This window comes from Alosa sapidissima, chromosome 18, assembly GCF_018492685.1.
Source record: "Alosa sapidissima isolate fAloSap1 chromosome 18, fAloSap1.pri, whole genome shotgun sequence".
NCBI classification, from domain to species: Eukaryota; Metazoa; Chordata; class Actinopteri; order Clupeiformes; family Clupeidae; genus Alosa; species Alosa sapidissima.
The window spans coordinates 8002731-8024885 of NC_055974.1; the positions used below are offsets into that span (position 1 = coordinate 8002731).

General features: G+C 47.8%; 1 protein-coding gene across 2 annotated transcripts in view; it reads left to right on the forward strand.

Moving 5' to 3' along the window:
- ptch1 (patched 1) overlaps nt 1-22155 on the forward strand; it is a 53543-nt gene that overhangs the window by 23070 nt on the left and 8318 nt on the right. The window contains exons 9-21 of one of the 2 annotated variants that reach the window (XM_042070336.1): nt 324-455; nt 837-992; nt 1282-1380; nt 4336-4461; nt 7891-8009; nt 8386-8806; nt 8846-9064; nt 9715-10024; nt 12327-12469; nt 15287-15470; nt 16922-17202; nt 18971-19108; nt 19402-19544. In XM_042070336.1, coding sequence (XP_041926270.1) covers nt 324-455; nt 837-992; nt 1282-1380; nt 4336-4461; nt 7891-8009; nt 8386-8806; nt 8846-9064; nt 9715-10024; nt 12327-12469; nt 15287-15470; nt 16922-17202; nt 18971-19108; nt 19402-19544 — 2471 coding nt within the window. Of the gene's footprint in view, nt 1-323; nt 456-836; nt 993-1281; nt 1381-4335; nt 4462-7890; nt 8010-8385; nt 9065-9714; nt 10025-12326; nt 12470-15286; nt 15471-16921; nt 17203-18970; nt 19109-19401; nt 19545-22155 lie in introns of both variants that reach the window. The other variant, XM_042070335.1, reaches the window with a different exon arrangement.

A 22155-nucleotide genomic window follows, 5' to 3' on the forward strand; every position in this document is an offset into this window, starting at 1 on the left:
GACTGAGGTCTAGAATTCTCCCTTCCATCCCAAACTCATTCAGCACAAAAGCTTTTATGTTCCTTGTCTTCACTGTTGAAATGCATGTTTGTATACCATCTTGAAAGGAAAGAAGGGATTTCTACAGTGGCTAGAATCCACCTTCTGGATGGAATTATCAATAAATGCTAATAGGGCTCAGTGTCCCTTTAATATCAATTGAATAATGGCAAATAAACATGCAGTCTCATACACCCCACAGCAACTGCAAAGTAAACATTCATTTCTGAAACAATAACGGCTCCCCTTCTTGTACACCCCCCCCCCCCCCCCCGGACCTCCAGGCTGTGCAGCAGAGTGTCCCCGTCAACTCCTCCCAGAAAGTGCTCACCTTCACCACCACCACCCTCGAGGACATCCTCAAGTCCTTCTCCGATGTCAGTGTCATCCGCATCGCCAGCGGCTACCTGCTAATGGTAAGGCATCCCCCATTCTCCTCTTACATGCCCAGCAGCAAGAGGAGGGTCAAGGGAGCGGGGTTTAGGAGACGCGTCTTTATTGTTTGGGATATGTCAATAGACAGGCGTCTTCATGTGTTACTCGGGACATTTTTGCAATGGCTATTTATGTTTATTTCAGCCGGCCCCAACAGTCTGATTTAAAAATAGATTTGAAGAAATCGATTTAAAATAGATTTGAACACTTAACCACTGAAAAACTATTATCCGCATTCTTGGAACTAATATTTTATATTTCCTTGAATAAATGCCTCCTTATATAAGTCGTGCTGTCCACTCTAACCTGGTTTACCCTGCTGTGCCACCCCCACCCCACCTCTCCCTCCTCCACTACCTCAGTTGGCCTATGCCTGCCTGACCATGCTGCGCTGGGACTGTGCCAAGTCCCAGGGTGCCGTGGGGCTGGCGGGTGTCCTGCTCGTCACCCTGTCCGTGGCAGCAGGGCTGGGCCTGTGTTCTCTCATCGGGATCTCCTTCAACGCCGCCACCACTCAGGTACGCAAGTTTGCCGCAAAACACGACCGACGCACAAAGGACAGTTGTGTTATTTCTGATAAACGACGACTCTACAGGATGTGATGTTTTTGATGACGAGTGTAGCTTGATCTTAGGTTGATCTTAAAAGAATATGTCCTTCTTGTCCTTCTTGCCACCTACATCTGTAGTTTATGTACTTTCTCTGTTTTTTTTTTTTAATATAACCTGACAGTCAAGTAGCTTCCGTCGGTATGCATCTTGTTGCGTGTCCCGCTCTCAAAGTAACCCTACTTTCCTTACGTTCTAGGTGTTGCCATTTCTGGCTCTGGGCGTGGGTGTGGATGATGTCTTTCTCCTGGCCCATGCCTTCAGCGAGACTGGGCAGAACAAGAGGATCCCATTCGAGGTGAGATGGACCTTCATATCAACGTGTGAAATGTGCACACTTACTCACTCACGTCACAAATGTGCTCACTCACGTCACTGTCCTCCTACCTAAGCCGCTGAAAGGGACAACAATTCCAAAGTGTTCTGAAACCCCCTTTTATACTAATATGTGTGTGTGTGTGTGTGTGTCTGTGTGTACCCTGTCGTTATCGCTCACATCATGGAATGTGCAGGTACCTGTCCCTGCCTGTGATGCAACTTCAAAACTGGCCACGCTTGAGCGATCAAAGTTCCCCCCTCCCCACTGCACACCCCCCCCCCCCCCCCACTCCACCTACACACCCCACCTACACACACACACACACACACACACACACACACACACACACACACACACACACACACACACACACACACACCCCCAGTGGCATGTGAGTCACAGCAGTGTTGCACATCTGTGCACCTTTAGCTCAGTTTTCCAAAATGCAAAGCAAAGGGGACAGGTGTTGTCTTGTTTCATGTTATGTTGCCAGTGTTGGTATTATGAGAGAGGTGCCTTTGTTGGATTCCAGTAATCCCCCCCCTCCTCCCTTAGTTTCTCCTCCCCCCTTCTCACCCCCCCTCTCTCTCGTCTGTGTTCCCACCCCCTCTTCCTGTTCCTCTCCCCGCCACTGATTCCCCATCTCCCTGTGCCCTGCATGGTTGAGATGAAAAGTAAATAGTTCCCTCTGGAAGGGGAAAACATGATCCCTCTTGTCTTAGGGGCACAGGATGAGCCGCGCTGTGTGTGGGCCTGCACGTCCTCAACACTTTAACAAAGAGACCGCAGATGTGTGTGTGTGTGTGTGTGTGTGTGTGTGTGTGTGTGTGTGTGTGTGTGTCGGTCTGTTTGTGTGTTTGTGTGTATGCATATCTTTGTGGTGTGTTTTCATATCCACAGCTCTGTGGGGTAGCAAAGAATCTGAAGAGTCTGTCTGTGGGAGTTGGTGTGTGTTAGGGGTGAGGGTGGGGGTGGGGGGTGGGGTCTGTTGTGTTTGTCCTCGAGGGTGGAGTTTGGTAAGGTTTGTGGTGTCTTTCAAAAAACTCTTATGATGACTAGAGATGAAGAACAAAATGGCACCTATCCTTATAGCGTGGGCATGAGCATATCATGAATGTGGCTCCGAGCTGTTTCGGCGGTCGGTTTTAGGGGTGGGAGGCAATTAAGCATTTTCTCCATCTTAAAAGCCACATAACTGTGGATTAGAGCAGAAAGCCTTTATGCAGAGCTGGGATCATTATGCTGTCACTGTGAATTCAGTGATACGTGGCTTTCTCTCGTTCAAAGAGAAGGTTTAAATTAACCCACACAATTGAGCACATTTAGCAGGCTGTTCTAACGTGTCTTTCTTTCTTTCTTTCTTTCTTTCTTTCTTTCTTTCTCTTTCTTTCTTTTGTATTTTTTTTTTTCATACTTTGTTCTTTCTTGTTTGCTTCCATTTTTACAGACTTATCTGTTTTCTTTTATTTCATTGGAACATTCTATCCATTTGTTCCAGTGTTCCAAATCAGTGTTTGACTGTATTTGGGCTGTAGAGATTTACACTTTAAGTTTCTAAAAAGAAACCTCTTTCCTCATTCACCAGTTGGTAAATGAGAACAATCGTCAACGGCCTAAATTACTATCGAGCTAAACGTCCAGATGATGTTTTCCAAAGGGAATACTACTGTTGAGCTGTTTTTTTTTTTGTTAATTGTGTTGTGGTCTTAGTATTCTCAGCACAAATCTACAGATTTGCTTTTACACTTATTAAAAGTGGCACAACAGCAGATAGATATCTTTTTAAACACTGTGGTTTGCATTTCAATCACAGAAATCAAGTTGTTTGTTTTTTGCCTGTAGAGTAGCTGTGCTGTGTGGGTGTTGTTTGGCTACATCCTTATGGCATTTATCACTGTTGTGTGGGGTCTGGTGGTGTAGCTCCACCTTATAGCAATCCTGGTCTTGGCTTGTTCCAAGTCAAACAGAATACACACACACACACACACACACACACACACACACACACACACACACACACACACACACACACGCACACATATGCAAGGTACATCAGAGCTTTCATGTTACAGCAAACAGAATACTTGCGTGTTAAGAAGGCAACGTTGGCTTCATCAAGAAAGCTCAAACAATATCCCAATTTCTTTCCTCTTTCGCCTCCTAAATCATCACAGTGTTTTGTAACATAATATTCTGGCCCAAAACAGCGTAACGCACACTTTACCATTTTGGAAAGAAGTGCGCATTTCAGAGCGTGTGTGCTTTGGCCAAAGCCGTTCGCGTCTGTGGCGATCCTGTTTGCTGACTGTGTGAAGTCGCTGTTTTCTCCCTTGGCCGCTCATGCTGACGACGGCAAATAGCGGCCTGCTCCGTCCTCGTTCCCCGCCTTCGTTTGCACGCCGCGCTTTGGGAGATGTTGACGTTGGTGGCTGCCGTTCATCTCGCCACACCGACCGCATTGTTTAGACACCTGCTGGAGTGGCAGGTGACCTTGTGAATGTTGGCGTGAAGGTCACAGAGGCCCTGCACCCGATATGTACAAACGGAACAGCTTGGTCAGGAGATAGGTGCTGAGTCTGTTGACCACTGTGTCAAGGGTTCATGCAGGGACGCCATGAATCCACTAAAGAACTCAACAAGGACCACAGATGTGTGTGTGTGTGTGTGTGTGTGTGTGTGTGTGTGTGTGTGTGTGAGAGTGTGTGTGTCTCATCCCATTGGTCTATATGGAGTTGACAGACTTTGTAGACAATCAGTAGCCAGTCCAGAAGAGAGCTACTGTCCACCTCATCAATGATAAGAATAAGAGTATATGTAATGTAATGGGAATATTCTGTATTTTGGACCTGTGTGTGTGTGTGTGTGTGTGTGTGTGTGTGTGTGTGTGCGTGCCATACATATCATGTGACTCTGCGTGTGTGTGCTCTGTGGCAGGACCGCACTGGCGAGTGCCTGAAGAGGACAGGTGCCAGCGTGGCTCTCACCTCCATCAGCAATGTCACCGCCTTCTTCATGGCGGCACTCATCCCCATCCCAGCTCTCCGCGCCTTCTCGCTACAGGTCAGTGTTTTCAGGTTTTCAGTGTGTGTGTGTTTGTGTGTATTAAACTTAGGTGGTCCCTTGCAGCCAATGTGTCATTTCATAACAGTCAAACATGTACAGTATGTGATAAGTTTGTGAGATTTGTAGAAAGTGCTACAGAGATGAAGAGAGAGATGAAGAGAGAGAGAGAGAGAGAGAGAGAGAGAGAGAGTGAACAAGAGACTTCACTTCCCTTCCCTTCCCATCCCCTGCCCGCCCCGATGGCCTGACTAGCAGCCTGCCCTGCTCGTGTCCCTCCAGATTGAGGCTCTCTCGGCAGGGGTATCTATGACAAGGGGGGGGGGGGGGGGGGGGGGGGTTAGAGAGCTGGAGGTAGTGGTGCTGGTGGTGGTGGTGGCCGGTTGGTTGGGGAGGGTGGATGGGGGGGGGGGGTCAGAGGAGAGGAGGGCAGGGGAGTGATTGTGGCATCTGCGTGGGAGGTTGTTAAGCAGTGCGAGGTCCTAGCGTGACTCGCATCTGTCCTTAATTTATGAATGACCACATTGGGCAAAAGAGCAACCTGGCATGTTTTTCTTTGTTTTTTTTTCTTCTTTCCTTTCTGTTTTTTTTTCTCTCTCCTTTCTGTCGGTTCTGTTCCGAAGTGGAACCGGCCTTTTAATTGAGTTCACGCAGGTTAAATGCCAGGGCCTGATTTAGTGAGGGTGGCAGTAAAGTAATGACCACTGGTACGGGCCCCCTCCAGCCAGATGCCGGTAAAGGAGGCTAAAGGTGGCCTTTTGCTCTGAGCAGATCCACGAACACCTCGGGGTCTGCCCTCGCAAGTGTGAGTACGGAGATGGATTAGGGGCAATGAGAGCGTGGGTCTAACGGGCTGGCCCTCTGCTTGCACTGGAGTGAATGAGTGAAAGCGTGGCTGTGTGAGTGTATTGTCTGTGCCCGTTGCCCCTTTGAAATGCAATACTCCAAAGCTTGTTTTCTGAAATAGGTCTCCATCTGTGCACACACATCCAGATGTCTCCTAGATGTTTGGTTGTTATCGTTATTGACCCACAATTTACTTGGATTAAAATTCTAAAAAAAAAAAAAGATTGAGCAAAGAACTTTAATCTATCAACCATGGCACGGTTCCAACAATGTTGCATATTCAAATTATTTCAATTCTCAGATTTAGTCTTGTATCTGGCAGATGGTATCTCAAGACACTATAATAAAGCCTAACTTGTGTGGAGCTTCAATAGTTTTTGTAATGTTTGCCTGTGAGGATCTGTGAAGTGTGTCCAGTCGTCTGTGGCTGTAGAGATTTGTTCCAACACTAATGGCTGTGTGAAGGTGTCTCTATCAGCCCATTAAAATGTGTCCGTGGTGGGAGGTGTTGACCAAAAGCTTTGTCTCGTTGGACCGTGGAGTTAGCATGACTTATAGGTCCGCCTCCCACTCCTCCACCCCCAGCCCCCACCCCCACATACTTTCTCATTCTACGCGACCTCTGAACTTGCGGTGAGGTGAACTCACCAGCGCCCTTGCAAAAGCCGCACAGCTGTGGAGAGCCCCAAATCTCGCCACCCCCACTCCACCACGACCCCCCACCCTTTCCTTCCCCCGGCTTCTTTCCTAAAAAGCTCCACAGTCTCAAATCAAGACCGGCACGCTCTGTGGCCATCAGTGTTAAGGTCAAATACGTTTCAGCTAACCTAGCCGGGCTATCACCCTGAGCTCTGTTACTCAGGGGGAGGGAGAACGCCTGGTGCACTCTCGTCTGAATGGCTGTGGCTATTTCACAATGGGACTGCTGAAGTAGTGATTTGGCTCTGAGAAGCCTGTGTGGGAGGTTTGTCCTCACACATTTGTGGGTGCCGAGTGTGTGTGTGTGTGTGTGTGTGTGTGGCCGCAATAACACACACAGAGCCCGAGGTGGGAAAGACCACACAGGCAAGATGTTAGTCAGCCAGTTACTCATCCCACAGCCCTCGGTGAAGAGGTGCAGGAATAACAAGTGTGGACAGATGACCGGAGCGCCGGGAATTCTGTTTACTCCCAGAGCACTGGATCGGATTTCTGTCCCTCTGGATCCTCGGCATGAGATCCACATGTTTTATATATGTGTGGGTTTCTTCACAGTCCTGGCATTTACCGACCACAGAGTGCCTCACTCCCCCAGGGTTTGGAGATTCTTCTAGAATCTAGAACTTCACTGTTTAAACCACTGTCATATTTGACAGCATGATGTTTAATAGATGAAGTTCCCTGAAAAAAAAAAAGGGTTCTGAGGAAGTGACTTTCTGGCTAAAGAGTGATGACTCTGAAGACAAATAGATATAGACAGACAGACAGATGGAGAGATAGAGGATAAGAAGGGAAAGAAAGAGGGAGGAATGACAACAACAAAACGCTGCCTCTTCCTGGAAGCTGTTAAACGCAAAACCACAGGTGTGTGTGTGTGTGTGTGTGTGTCGCGTGCGTATGTGCATGCAAGTTTGGGCGTAGTCGTCTGACGAGCCCTGATTCCTGCTTCACACCTCCAGGCCCCACAGGGCTGCGTGGCTCGTTGGGTGGTCTGGCAGTAGCTCCACTCCCAGGCAGGCAGGCAGGCAGGCAGGCAGGCAGGGCCTCAGCCTCCTCCCCCTGTCCTTCACCCGGCTCCTATTCCTCCCAAACACTGACAGACACACACACGCACACAAACACACACACACACACACAGAGACACGCACAGTCACACACACACACACACACACACACTGACGCGCATACACACGCACACTCATGCACACACACACACACACACACACACACACACACACTCACACACACACACTCACACACACACACACACACACAGACACACACCCTCGTGCTCACACGCTTGCTTCCTCTCTGCCAACTGCTGGCTTAGCTGCGTGCTGCAGCCCCCCCCCCCCCCCCCCCCTTCTTTTCCTCTCAGCGCTTCTTTTCATTCTGTCTGCGCCGCCGTGGCAGAGCCGATAAAGACTGAGTGGAGTGAGTGATTGTTACGATGCTCCATCTCACTCGTCCCCAGTCGTCGGTTTTTAGCCGCTCTTGACAGATTGCCTTTGCCGAAAATGCCCAAAGATCTGCATGTCCATCCATGACATGTGTGAAGGGGTCTTTGCCTTCCCTCCCTGTTAGAATAATATTGGACTGCGAACACTGGATGAAAACCTTGTTTATTACGTTTTTGAGTACTTATAAAGCACTCATTGTACTACTACTAATACAAATAAGCATTGGTATGCATTTTAAAGTTAGTGAGAACTGTGAAATGATCTTATAATTGACTACACTTTGAAGTTTACAACTGCTGCCTCTATGAATTGCTTCTTGCATGATCTAGCAGTGTTAATACGTGAATAGTCATTTCTGTGCAGAAAGCTTTGTAAAATCGCCAGGTCTCTAAACCAAAAACACTGTTGTTTCTTTGTAACGCAGGCGGCAGTGGTGGTGGTGTTTAACTTCGCCATGGTGCTACTGATCTTCCCCGCCATCCTCAGCATGGACCTGTACCGCCGAGAGGACCGCCGCTTCGACATCTTCTGCTGCTTCGTCAGGTACAGGCACCTCCCCTCTCATTCCAACACACACGCCTCTAATCATCATGAGCACACGGCATGAAGAGCCTGTTTGGCTACAGTTACAGTAAGAACCATGTGTCCTTGTTCATATACACCTGTGAACCCATGTAACACCCAGTGAATTACACCCCCAAGTGGCTAAAATAAATAAGACCTATAAACACAAAAATGGAAAAGGTGACTATAAATGGATCCTACAATTATATAAGAATATAGTAGAACAGTAGAACTTAATTTTAGTGTTATTGTTGGTATTGTTCAAGTAGTATCCGTTTGTACTTTGTATATAGATGACTTATGTGTATCATAAAGAGATCATGAAGATCGTTTCTTCCCTCTTCTCTCCTCACAGCCCATGTGCCAACCGGGTGATCCAGATCGAGCCGCAGGCCTACGTGGACGGCTCGGACGGCAGTCGCTACAGCCCGCCGCCACCCTCCTTCGGCAGCCCGCCACCGTCCTACAGCAGCCCGCCACCGTCCTACAGCAGCCACAGCTTCGCGCAGCAGACGCAGATCACCATGCGCTCCACCGTGCAGCTGCGCACCGAGTACGACCCGCGCACGCAGGCCTACTACACCACGGCCGAGCCACACTCGCAGATCCACGTGCAGCCCTTCGCCCCGGCGCCAGCCCCCGCGCCCGCACCCGCCACTAACGTCAACAACAACAACAACAACAACAACAACACCGGCGCCCATCACAACTACAACAACAGCAGCGCTGCCAACCGGGCGGCCAGCAGCAGCGGCATCGGCACCAACGCCCCCACCGCGCCCAGCGGCGCGCCCCTGTCCACCTCGTATGCGGGGGCGCCCGCCGATCCCGCGTTCCCTTCCTCCTCCTCACCCTGCCAGACCCCAGCGAGCGCCAGCTCCACGCGGGACCTGCTGTCCAACTTATCCGAGCTGGCGGGCGGCAGCCGGGGCCACGTGCACCACTCCTGCCCCGAGCCGCCCTGCTGGCGGTGGAGCTTCGCCTCGTTCGCCGAGAGACACTACGCCCCCTTCCTGCTGCAGCCCACCACGAAGGTAAGCGACACAAACACACACTGTTTCACACACTCCCTCCGAGTTTCATTCACAATGTCACATCTTTCTATGTAGCTGAGAAGAAAGGGCAAAATAAATATCTGGTAAACTGATACTTTACTACCGATGCTCACTTCTACTTCAGTAACATTAGGTGTACAAGAGAACATTTAGGAAACATGAATAATTAAAGATTTCTAAACAGGACCATATGCATTTACACTACTCACAAAAACTTGGGGATATCTGGCTTTCGGGTGAAATTTAATATTTCAGTACACAAAGTACTGAAACACTGAACTGTTGGACATGCACATTCAAAAGTTTAGAGAAGGTCACATTAAGTTCACCTGTAAAGGTTATAGTGGATTTTAGGTTCATCCTGAAATTTCACCCGAAAGCCGAATATCCCAGACTTTTTGTGAGTAGTGTATATCGATTGATTCGTTGTCTAAAAGTGAGAAATGAGCTGCAAGTGCAGCTGAAAAATCACAATTGTAGCTATACTCAGTAGTGTCGTTGATATGACAGAATTATACAGAATTATATATATATATATAATATACATGCCAAAAAGCATCACATTTTCCCGCTCCATGGATGAGATTCTGGCCTTGACTTGATCGTTGTGCCTTGGCCTACCTGTGCAGGTGGTGGTGATCATTCTGTTCCTGGGCCTGCTGGGCGTGAGCCTGTACGGCACCACATGCGTCCGCGACGGCCTGGAGCTCACCGACATCGTGCCGCGCGAGACCAGCGAGTACGACTTCCTGGGCGCCCAGTTCAAGTACTTCTCCTTCTACAACATGTACGTGGTGACGCAGCGGGCCGACTACCCGCGCGTGCAGGGGCTCCTGTATGACCTGCACAGCCGCTTTGAGTCGGTCAAGTACGTGCTGCGCGAGGACGATGGCCAGCTGCCACGCATGTGGCTGCACCTGTTCCGCGACTGGCTGCAAGGTGAGAGACAGTGCTGGTGTTGGAGAGTGTGTACAATGATAGTGAGACCTCACTATAATAAGGCTTTTGGGACAGTGGTCCGATATTAGTTGAGCCATTCATTAATGAGTTATCTGAAACAATCTTATACTGTATATCACACACACACACACACACACACACACACAAACACACTTCTGATGTTTCTGACATATTCTTTTAGCTATCATCTCGGGAGCTTCTTGAAAAATCATGACTATAATAAATCTTCATACAGTCTGACTAACACACACTTCTGACTAACACACACTTTTTATACTTTGATAGTTTTTTGTATTCCCATCTCTAGGGAATATTATGTTATTACATGATAAAGATGTCCCTGATTGATGACCCATAGAGAATGTGGGTGTAGTTCTTTTGTCTGGTGGTGGAAAGTACCATGAGAACCTACACCCCAGTTCACATAAACATTCAAAGAAAGCCTCTGCTCAGCTCGCAAAACATTATTTCAAACGCACTCATGAATTTCCCATGTTGGGTCACAGCGATGTTGTTTTAATGCTGAAAGTGACCTCAGTTTTCTGGTCGATGTCCAGTTCTGTCCAGCACATGTCCTGGTGTCGTCTGTTCCTTTGTTATTACGTGCAGCAGCCCAGCAAAGCCCAGTGCAGGTCCCTTCACTACTTGTGCAGCTGCGTCCTTCAATAAAATCGCATTACAATAAGTCACGCGGGGAGGTTGGGAGGTCCGCCGTGCGTCTGGGTTTGTTGTTGTTATGTCAGACGCACAACACAGCTGAGGAGCGAATAGCCCCGTCCCAGATGTCTCAGTGACCTGTAGGTCTCGCTGCCGAAAGACGAGGAGAGTTCACCTTACGTGTGTGTCCTCAAACTGGAGCCTCACAGGTGGTGAGATGTGGCTGGATGTCGCTGGATGGGGGGGGGGGGGGGGGTAGGGGGCTGATCAAGGTGCAGCTGTGTGGAGCGCAGGGCTGTGGAGGTGTAGAAGTGACAGTGCTAAAAGGTGGAGCAGGAGAGCACGGGCCTTGCTCTCACAGGCTGGTGCACTGAGACAGAGCGTGCTTATGGATGGGTGTGTGAGGGTGCACTCTCGCTCTCTCTCTCTCTCTCTCTCTCTCTCTCTCTCTCTCTCTGTATTTTTTTTGGGTTTCCTAGTTAGGGTGGGGTGGGGGGTGGAGGGAGGTTTTATTAAGGGTTGGATTTAATGTTACCTGGTTTCCTTTTTGACTGTCAAATAAAGGAACTTTAAAAGTCAAAGTCTCTCTCTCTCTCTCTCTCTCTCTGTCTTTCGCTTTCACGCTCACCCTCTCTCTCTCTCTCTCTCTCTCTCTGGATTATGAGATACCTTTGCTAATCCCGGGCAGATCAGACCCAAAGATTGAGTAAGCCCTCTCCTGAATAGGTCTCTCTGCACTAATGGCAGGGTGGGAAAGTTCACTTGTCACTGACAACCCCCCCCCAAACCGTCTCAGTGTCGCACAGGTCGCATAAGACAAAGAAGAATCTTTAAATGCCAATCAGATGCTTTTTATTTGGGGCCTTTTCGTTCAACATATGACTATATTTAACGGTGTGTGAAGTATGTTTATCCTCCCATCTGCGTGTGTGCGCAATTGAGAGTGTGTGTGTTATTGTGTGTGTGTGTGTGTGTGTGCATCTGTCTGTGTCAGTGTGTGTTTTACAGTGGATGCCAGAGAGGGAGGGGTGGGGAGCCGTCTTTAATACTGCGCTTTGAAACGGCTCGACAAATTGGACGCAGACAGGGAGATGAAAGCAGGACCAGAAACAATGTGTCCCAGAAATTGGCCACTGGCAATCAAGGGAGTAAAGAGGGGAGTGAGGGAGGGAGTGAAGAAACAGGAGAGGAGAGGAGGAGGAGGAGGAGTGGAAGCTCAGAAGTAGTAGACTGTATAGTATCAGCACGGTTCCCCACCCAGTACCTACCCACCCAGCCTCTGAGCGAACGTCAGCAGAATTTAGAAATGTAGCAACTCTGGGAGTTTATGGCCTTAAAAACTGACACGGCGGATCAGATCATTTGAGATTTCAAATAAATTCACTTGTCACTGTAACTATTGTTGTTGTTAAACATTGTTGGATTTTGGCGCGTTTGCAGCGTTATTTTATGGCCCATTGTGTCTTGAATGACGATGAGATGATTTTTCGAAAGTTTTCTCGGGAGCATCTTGGCTTTGAAGCGTGAATAATGAAAACAGACTCCAGCGGAGTGCGAGCTGTGTGGTTTGAATTTGAAACTTGCTGTGTCGCATGTGTCAGTGCTTGCCGTTTCTGTCGCGCAGGTCTACAGCAAGCGTTCGACCGTGACTGGGAGACAGGCCGGATCACGCGTGCCGACTTCAGGAACGGCACCGATGACGGCATCTTGGCCTACAAACTGCTGATCCAGACTGGAAGGAGAGACAAACCCATCAACCACAACCAGGTAAGAGAAGCTCATCAGCTCATGAAGACAAGTCTTCTAGAATCCTCCGAAGCACTTTTTACACATTTTTCACATTTTACATTTTTGTTCTTGGGGAACTAGACCTTGCTGTAGGCTTCTCTGTTCTCTATAGTCATAGGAGAAAGGCTGGCAGCTAGAACCACTAGAGACCTCAGTCTTGTGGGAACCTTTTTGCTTGATGAAGTACAGTAATTCTTTTGTTGTTGTAGTAAACTATAGGGAACTGCTTAAAGTGCATTTGAGGAGTCTAGTTGAAAACATGGATACATACAACCGCTTTGGGCCAGATCAGGTTGTGTGGTGTCTACTACTCTCAGTTGTCACTCACTTCATAGCCTATGTGTTTACTCGCAGACTATGTGTTTACTCGTAGACTCGCAGACTATGTGTTTACTCGTAGCCTATGTGTTCACTTGTAGACTATGTGAAAAACCTATAGGTAAGTCCACCAACCTAAGATGACACTGTGTTTTTTGAGGGAGGGTTGCGGCCCAGCATGGGAACCACACCTGCCATATAAATGCACCCCCAATCCTCCTCCCTTTTTCCCCAGTCCTCCCTCCTGATAGCTTTACCAAGCCCAGGAATTTAAAGCCCTTACAGGGGCTACAACCCACCTCTGAAAAAGCAATTAACTCTTCATTTAAACCATTTGTCCCATTCGTATGCCACAAGGAATTACAAAAAAAACACCCCTGACTGGAGATCAGCAGCACAGTACAGTACAGCACGGAGACGGCTTGTGAGCTGACGCTTCTGGAAGAATGTCTTAGATTTGAACACATCACGGACATCTGTGTTTATTGCTGTCTGTTTTGTCTTAAGCACTTGCAAGGCCTAATGTGTGTAGTGGGTGAGTAGGGCCCCTATGCGATGCCTTGCAGTCAGTGCTCTGTGTCTGAACTTTTAAGGTTCACTTGTCAAAATGCACTTGAACAGCAAGCCAAAAAAACAGGAGGCACACGTTTTGGCGAAACACGCCAGGACCCAAATCTGTTTCCCGTTCTGCTCTTGGTTAGTAACATGTTGAAAAGTGTTTGATAGAGTGGGAAAGAATGAAGAGGAGTGTGGGGGGGTTTATGTGTGTGTGTGTGTGTGTGGGGGGTGGGTTGGACACGTCACCGGTGTTTGTGTGCGGCCGGCTGACGTCATTTCCTGTCCGTGTGAGGAAAGCGTAGTGCGGCGGGGCCGCCCGGCCGCCAGCCACGCACTCTGTGCCTCCCGTGACAGCTTGAAGACATACAGTTGTTGCGTATCCTGCTGCTTAATTCAATCCAGATCTTTGGAATCCAAGTCCGCCCCCCCCCCCCTTCTCTCTCTCTCTCTCTCTCTCTATCTCTCTCTCCCCCACTCTCTCACTCTCTCTTGCCCTCTCTTTCTCCCCCTTCCCCCTGTTTTTTTTTTATTTTCTCTACTCGGCTGCCATGTTCCCTTTTTGAATGGACTGAGGGAAGCTTCATCACATGGTCCCACCTTACTGGAGCAACACGTTGTGTGTGTGTGTGTGTGTGTGTGTGTGTGTGTGTGTGTGTGTGTGTGTGTGTGTGTGTGTATGTGTGTGTGTGTGTGTGAAAGAGGTGTGTGTGTGTGTGTGAGAGAGAGAGAGAAATAGAAAGAGTGAGTGCAGTGGTGGAACTAGTAGAAACCACTTTTACCAAAGGTGCATTCAGCATACCCCAACTACTAGCTTTTTTTTTTAAAGGTTGGTATGGGTGTGTGGTCCATTCCAGCTAAACTAGCTTGGCCTTTTTTAAAAGCTTTGACAAATTTAAAGGAATAGTTATACTATGTCTTGGAATGTGTGGGTGTGGGTGTGTGTGTGTGTGTTTGTGTGTATAATGTGTCTGAGAGAGAATCAAAGAGTGTGTATGTGTGTATTTTTCCACGCACTGTATGCTGGTGTGTGTGCGTTCGCCAAAAAATGTGTAAAGTCATTTTGCAAGAGCTGGCGGTGGCGCCGGGCATTCTGACTATCCGTAGGGGTCAGGAGAAGCAAATGTTAGGCCCATTTCTACAGATGTTGTGTTATTTTTATAGCTGTACTCCATTTGCTGGGTGGCATTTCCCCCAGTGTTAACAGCAAGGTTAACTGCACACAGACGCACCCAGGGACTCCGGCCAATTTTTTTATTGTTACGCTAACTCAAGCAATTTTTCTCTCCCCAACACCCCCTCCCTTCAACGCAACGCAACGCAACCCCCCCCCACACACACACACACACACACACACACACACATGCTCATTCACCCCTGACTTTGAGCGTTTGGAGAGGGGGGTGGATTTATGGCGCAGACCACCGTTCTGTAATGGTTTTACCTTCTCAGGAGGTAGCTCCAGGAAAAGGGAGGTTTTCAGGAGTGAGAGATTAGCGCAGTGGCGCTTGGCGTTTTTAACATCTCACTGCAGAAAATGAAGGAGGACAGAGTTGGTTTTTGGTTGTGTTTTTATTTCTTCTCTCATCTCCTCCTATCTCTCTTGCTAACTCTCTCTATCTATCTATCTTCTCTCTCTCTCTCTCTCTCTCTCTCTGTCTCTCTCTCTCTCTCTCTCTCTTCCTCTGCTCAGCTCTCCTTAAAGTACCCCATTATCCACAAAGAAAGAAAAGAATCACGAGAAAGGGGTATAGAGTATATTCCTGATCTGTTGATCTGTTGTACAGCCACTCTGCATCCCATTGTTCCATACATTATTAGTTCTAACTGGACACTAACTGGAGTTCTAGCTTCTAGAGTGAACTCTCGGCATCGCCCTGTCCGTTCTGTCTCCTGACCTGCTTCTCTCCTCTCTGCCCGCAGCTGACCCGGCAGCGGCTCGTGGACGCAGAGGGCATCATCAACCCCAGCTGCTTCTACATCTACCTGTCGGCCTGGGTCACCAACGACCCCATGGCCTACGCCGCCTCCCAGGCCAACATCCGCCCCCAGCCGCCGGAGTGGTTCCACGACAGGACCCAATCGCTCTCCGACGACTGCTTCAGCAGTAAGGACCCCTCTGCTTTTTTTGTTTCAAAAATGTAAATATACCGCTGCCTGATTGAATACCCTGTTGTGGTTGGTTCTCTGAATGTCTATGAAGTAGTTCCAGATTCTCATTCACCGATGTTTTTTAGGGAATTTGAAACAATTTGAGCGATTTGACAATATGGAGTATAGCAACAATTATACAATGATAGTGTACCGTTTTATATATATATATATATTTATGTATAGTTATATATTATATAATATCACCAGAAAATAAGTTCTTTTTGAGAATTTTTTTGCCCTGACACTTCATCTGGGTCTCATCCCACATTTTTCAAATCAAGCTCAAATTTGAAAGCACATTTTAGTCATACATTCTAAATGCACTAAAAAGTCTTTAAGGGCAATAACATGTCTGAGCATAAGAGTTTTTGACAGAGTAACACTGTAGTGTGCGTGCGTGTGTGTGTGTGTGTGTGTGTGTGCCGAGTGGAGGCCAGTACAGTGAAATAGCTGGCGATGTAAACAGGACCCAGTGTGGGTTTAATTTTCGCGAGTGCTCGCAGGTTTATGACACGCATGCTGGTTGGTGGTATTTCAGTTGCGGTTAAAAGGGGGCTTTGCCTGGGGAAACGTGATTGGATAACAAGCGGAGAGCGCCGGACCCCTGGTGCTCCCGTTGGCAGCCCTCCAGCAAGCGTCCTAATGTAAATTTATAGCGGAGATTATAATGGTGGGGGGGGGGGGGGGGGGTACAACCATGTTAAGCAAGTGGTGATGTCTGGACCGGACTTGGTCAGGTGGGAGAGAGACGCAGGGTTTGTGCCTTCACGGAAACAGACCCCCCCCCTACACACACACACATACACACACATACACACACACTTTCTCCCACACATACTACACACCCACTTCCCCTTCCAAGCTTGAGTGCTAAGGTCAAACCAGGTTGGGTTTACAGGTTGAAAATGAGATGTTTCCATGAGACGCCAGAGAGAAGTAGAATACCGCTGAGACAAGGGAGAAGGGGAAAAAAGTCAACATGGTAGGAAAGTATCAGATACAGGTTTAAGATAGGCCTTAATTCTTTTTGTCAGGTAGGAGTGGTTGGATGTTGCAGTGGGAAAATGTTGGGGATTCCGAATATGGTATTTGACTTCATCCAACTCCCCTGCTTGCGGTAAATGTGTTTCAGGGTATTCATAGGGGAAGGTTTAGAGGTGACATTGACACACTGCAATTAAAGTCATCAAGTCCTCAATGGCAGGAAATTTACTATGCTTCACTGAGAAATCACTGACATTTTGCATGTAGTTTGACAAGGACTATATGGAATGCTCACTTTTGCTTTGCCTTCATGGCTATGTTAATTTTACATTCACAGAAATTGAAAGTAAAAAATGCTGACTAAAATTCTAAACTTTTTTAGTTTATTCCAACTAAATTCTCTCTGTCATCCTCCTTCAGTTCCTGCTGCTGAACCTATCGAATACGCACAGTTCCCATTCTACCTCAACGGCCTCCGAGAGACGGCGCAGTTCGTGGAAGCCATCGAGAGCGTCCGGGCCATCTGCGGCAACTACAGCCGCCAGGGCCTCCCCAGCTACCCCAACGGCTACCCGTTCCTGTTCTGGGAGCAGTACGTCAGCCTGCGCCACTGGCTGCTGCTCTCCATCAGCGTGGTGCTGGCCTGCACCTTTCTGGTGTGCGCCGTCTTCCTCCTCAACCCCTGGACCGCCGGCATCATTGTGAGTGGAAACCGCCCAACTTGGGGATGCACAATCAAGCTTAAAAGTGAAAACAAAACAAACAAAAAAACGTGTGTGGGGGGGGGGTGGGGGGGGGGGGGAATTAAAAACAAAATGGTGACTTTGTGGGTTTAGACGTGATAATGTTAGATGAAAGAGTAGCATGAGTAATGAGTGTCTAAACACTCTCACTCCAGACACCCGACTGGGGCCCACAGTCAAAGAAACAAACACAGTAAACAACTAAAACACATGGCGGGGAAAAAGCACAATAGCCACTTTGTGGGAGATGTGGAAAACATAATGTTAAAGAGTAGAGGAAGTAATGAGCTGAAGGAGTTAGTTAGTGGTCTCTGTTGTGAAATATACAATTCCAATGTATTTGGGCATACACTACAGGGAACGTTCAGTGAAGGGTCATTTTGCAGGCTGTCCCCCAGCGGCCTGTTTGAGATTTTTTTTGAGACTTTTAGTTTTCCAGATTTCAAGTCAGTCCTTTGAAACAGTGCTCTATTCAAGCTATATGAATTCATCATGTGAAAAGTAAATCACTGTTTACCGGACTCCAATTTGACTTGTATAACATTATTAGTTAATGTATGTATCTGTGAGAACATGTCTTTCTGTTGCTCTGCCCAAATTGTAACATATGTTGTCATGAGAGGCAGAAGAGGCTAAGAGTGGAGAACAGGACCAGTGTTTGCATAGGCCTGTTCGTTGTGTTTATACTACACTGTCAGGGCAGGTTTGTTTAGTCTACGGTGCACTTTTTCAGACATCTCAATGAAATGAATGTGAGGAGACAAGCAGGTTACCCAGGCAACCAAACTCCAGTGTTGCCCTTAAATATGGCTTTTCGTTTTTTGTATAGGTTTCTCTCTATTTTTTTTCTTTCCCAGATGCTTCCCCCTCTCTCTCTCTCTCTCTCTCTCTCTCTCTCTCTCTCTCTCTCTCTCACGGTTTCCAGCCCCTGTCCCTTTTTTATTGCGGGGCAGTGTTTAAGCCATTTTCAGTGGCTCTAAAACCCCTCCAACAGGATTTCTGAGTCTGTCCTCATGCTTTACAAGACAGATAAAAGACAAAGTTATTACCGGACTTTGGCTTTTACCATTTAGCCCCACCCACCCCTCACCCCCATCCCAACGCCCAACCATCCCGACCCCACACCCCCATCCCAACGCCCAACCATCTCGACCCCACACCCCCATCCCAACGCTCAACCATCCCGACCCCACACCCCCCATCCCAACGCCCAACCATCTTGACCCCACACCCCCATCCCAACGCTCAACCATCCCGACCCCCTAAACCTGACCACCAACCCTCCAAACTCATATTTGTTTGCGTTCCACCTCGTCCCTCCCCTCTGCTGCAGTTTGCTTAAGTCACCTTCCCTCATCCCCTAAGTTCTTCACCACCCCCACACCACCCCCACCACCACCACCCCCACCACCACCACCACTGCACTTCTTCAGAGGCTCCAGGGCCCCTTAAACCTGAGGCCAATCAGCTGATAATGGCATTAGTCACCGGCCCTGCTTGTCCTCTGTCAGAGAACACTGGGCACCGCTTCCACTAAATATCTGGACACTTCACTTGGCCACTTGAAATAGTCTGGCCACTTTTCATGAAAATAACACCACCACATAAGATGCATAATTCTATTTGTTCCAGCCTTTTTCAACTCCTCATGCGACTCGAGAATGATTGAAAAAGAAATGGTCTCGTCATTTTACATTTTATAAGACTGTATTGTTTTCCTCTGTAGGTGTTGGTTCTGGCGCTGATGACAGTGGAGTTGTTTGGAATGATGGGTCTAATCGGCATCAAACTCAGTGCTGTTCCTGTAGTGATCCTCATCGCCTCGGTCGGCATCGGGGTGGAGTTCACTGTTCACGTAGCACTGGTGAGTTGAGGCATAATGCTTCACACACACACACACACACACACACACACACACACACACACACACACACACACACACACACACACACACACACACACACACACACACACACACACTTTTTCTCTTAACTTTAAGTGCGGCATCTTGAAAGTATACAGACTTTAGTGAAAGTAAAGTCTGTTCTGGGAAACGTCTAACTGTTAACTTTTACACTCATTACAGCAGAACTCGTCCACTTTGTCTTAGCGTCGTCTCAGTTGCCTTCACCATTCTCCTTCTCATCTCCTCTCTAGGCTTTCCTCACCGCCATTGGTGACCGCAACAAACGCGCCATCTTGGCCCTGGAGCACATGTTCGCCCCGGTGCTGGACGGCGCCTTCTCCACTCTGCTGGGCGTCCTCATGCTGGCCGGCTCCGAGTTCGACTTCATCGTCAGGTACGCTATTACCCTCCGCTGCCTCCTCTGGATGGTCCTCTTGTACTTTGGCTCCACTTCAGCACTTACCTGACTCCTCTGTCTGTGTGAAATGGTGCGCAGAGAGAACAGACCTCCCATGCCACTTCATTTAATGAGGCCCATAATGTTTATGCCTAACACTTATAGCATGTGGTGAGTACCTCTCGTGGATAGATGAGAAATGTAATTTCAGGTGTAGGAATTAGTCCTTGAACAAGTGAATGTATTCATGTTAATCCGTAGAGGCCCTGTGGGAGCGGTGTGGTGAAGGCCATGAGCTTAAGTCATGGGAGATGCCGCGGTGCATATATATCTCCTTTAGTCAGTATCAGTTCAGCTGTTAAGTGCTGTTTAGTGTTCCATTGCACATACCATCTGTCATTGGGCGAAGGGTCAGTATGATCCCAGAGATACGTCTCTGTGGGAGGGAGGAGAGGTTTCTGCAGCGTTAATATTGCTAATGCACTTGTATGCATAGCAGCCCTTTGATGTGGATGACTTTGCAGAATGAGGAGTAGGGGGGGGGGTGTTTGGGGCAGTGCTGGTGGTCAGGCCCCCATGTCACGTAGGAATCTACCTGAGAGTCCAGTCACGCACGAAAGCCCTTGAACCCCTCTTGATCAAATGCTCTCCCTTTTTTTCCCTCTTTGTGGTATGTGTGTGTGTTGTGTCTGTGTGTGTGTGTGTGTGTGTGTGTGTGTGTGTGTGTGTGTGCGTGCATGTATGTGGTGTGTGTATCTGTGTATCTGTGCATGTGTGTGCATGTACAATTGGTGGAAGGCCAACTCAAAGCTTCCTCTGCTTTAAGCTTAACTCAAATTTATTCAACAATTTGCCGCTTTTTAAGGTATATTTTTGTTTTGGTATCATCAAATTCATTTCCATGTACTGTAGTATAGTTCTGTAGTTCTGTTAGACCACCCTGTAAGAATAACTTTCACAGCATGGTAATGCTAACTGTATTTCCAAAATACACCGGTTTAGCATGCTAGCAAACTTTTATAAGGGCTAGCTGTACAGTTTTTAGTGTTTTGCCGTTAGCTCACTAGTTTTAGACCAAAACTCATCACTTCTGCTTTAAATCAAACCTCAATGTCATCCTGCAGAATAGTTTCAGGAGCTCTCAAATGGTTTCACACCAGGAACTATAACTATCGTTAAGATTTCAGCAACAGTGAGAAGGCCAGTGCTCATAAAACCTCTTTTCTGCTGTGTAAACATGCTACTTTCACTTAAAGTCACTGTTGATTTAAACTTTCTTTTTTATAGTAATTGGCTCCTCACTTTAAATTTGTAGTTCCTCAGTAGTTTGGGGAAATTTGTGCATAGAAGCAGTCTGTCCAAAGTTGACTATCTCTTCACAACCCTGCAAATGTGTGAATGAATAAACACACACACACACACACACACACACACACACAGGGTGAGGAGTGTGGAGTCTTTCCTCACCTCCTGAAAACAGCCTGCAGTATGTGCCAGCTTGAGTATCAGTAAATATGTGCGATTCCCTTTGAAGCAGATGTCAGGGAGGTCAAACGCGCCTCCCCACAACAATCTGACTTTATGGGAGCCCATTTCCTGCATCTGCATATGTCGTGATAATGTTACACACGGAGCCCTGTGTAATTTAATCACATGCAATTAAAGCACAATGCTGAGTGATAACTCAGGCAACATTTATGGTGAAGTTTACCGCGCTCTGTAATGCAATTATAAACATTTTCATTTCGCCATACCATCTTGTATCTTTTTGAGATTTGTGGTGCTCTGTGAGTACTTGGAAGGCTGAGGGTAAAAAACGTTTATTGTATTTTTGCGGTCTTGCAGAAATAAGTGCTCCCCTGGCTTGCTCTGTCAGATCCTGTGAATATTTAGAGTCCAAACAGATCCCAGCGGCTCTCTCTGCAGGGCACGTACTTGGTGAAGAAAGATATTTTTTCCCCTTCTTTTCACTTTAGGCATTAAAAACACGTCTTGGACAACCAATATACATATATTGTGTGTGTGTGTGTGTGTGTGTGTGTGTGTGTGTGTGTGTGTGGGTGGGTGTGTGTGTGTGTTGTCCAAGACCAGCTCTGTTAGCTGTAAATCATCTGTAAATCTGAGGGCCTCTCCTACAGATGGCATAATGCTATGGAATCAGTTTTACAGCACAGACCATAATGTACAGTGAACCCACAAAGGAGAGACCTGATAGCAGATCAGCTCTCCTAGTGCTACACTAGGAGGACATCTTCACTTCGGCCTGTCATGTGGCAGTCTACTTTAAACTTGTCACGATCTTTTTACCAATTGCGACCAGTCATATTTACACAACGAAATTCTAGCGGCCGGCCTTTCTTTTTTTTTTTTGTGGGGGTGGGTTTATGAAGCACGACCGCACACTTCTCGCCTGTAAGTCAATTTCAAAGGATAAATCTAATGGGTGGTTTGATTGAACCCAGGCTTCCAGCTCCAGTGTAAACACGGAGGCCTCCCCACGCCTCCTTATGGTTGGAGCCTGCCTAAATAAGGGGCTTCAGCCTGTAGCCCTCTCCCAGGCAGGGCTGGGTTGGGCTCGGCAGGCAGGCTGGTTGGGTGGTTGGTTGGT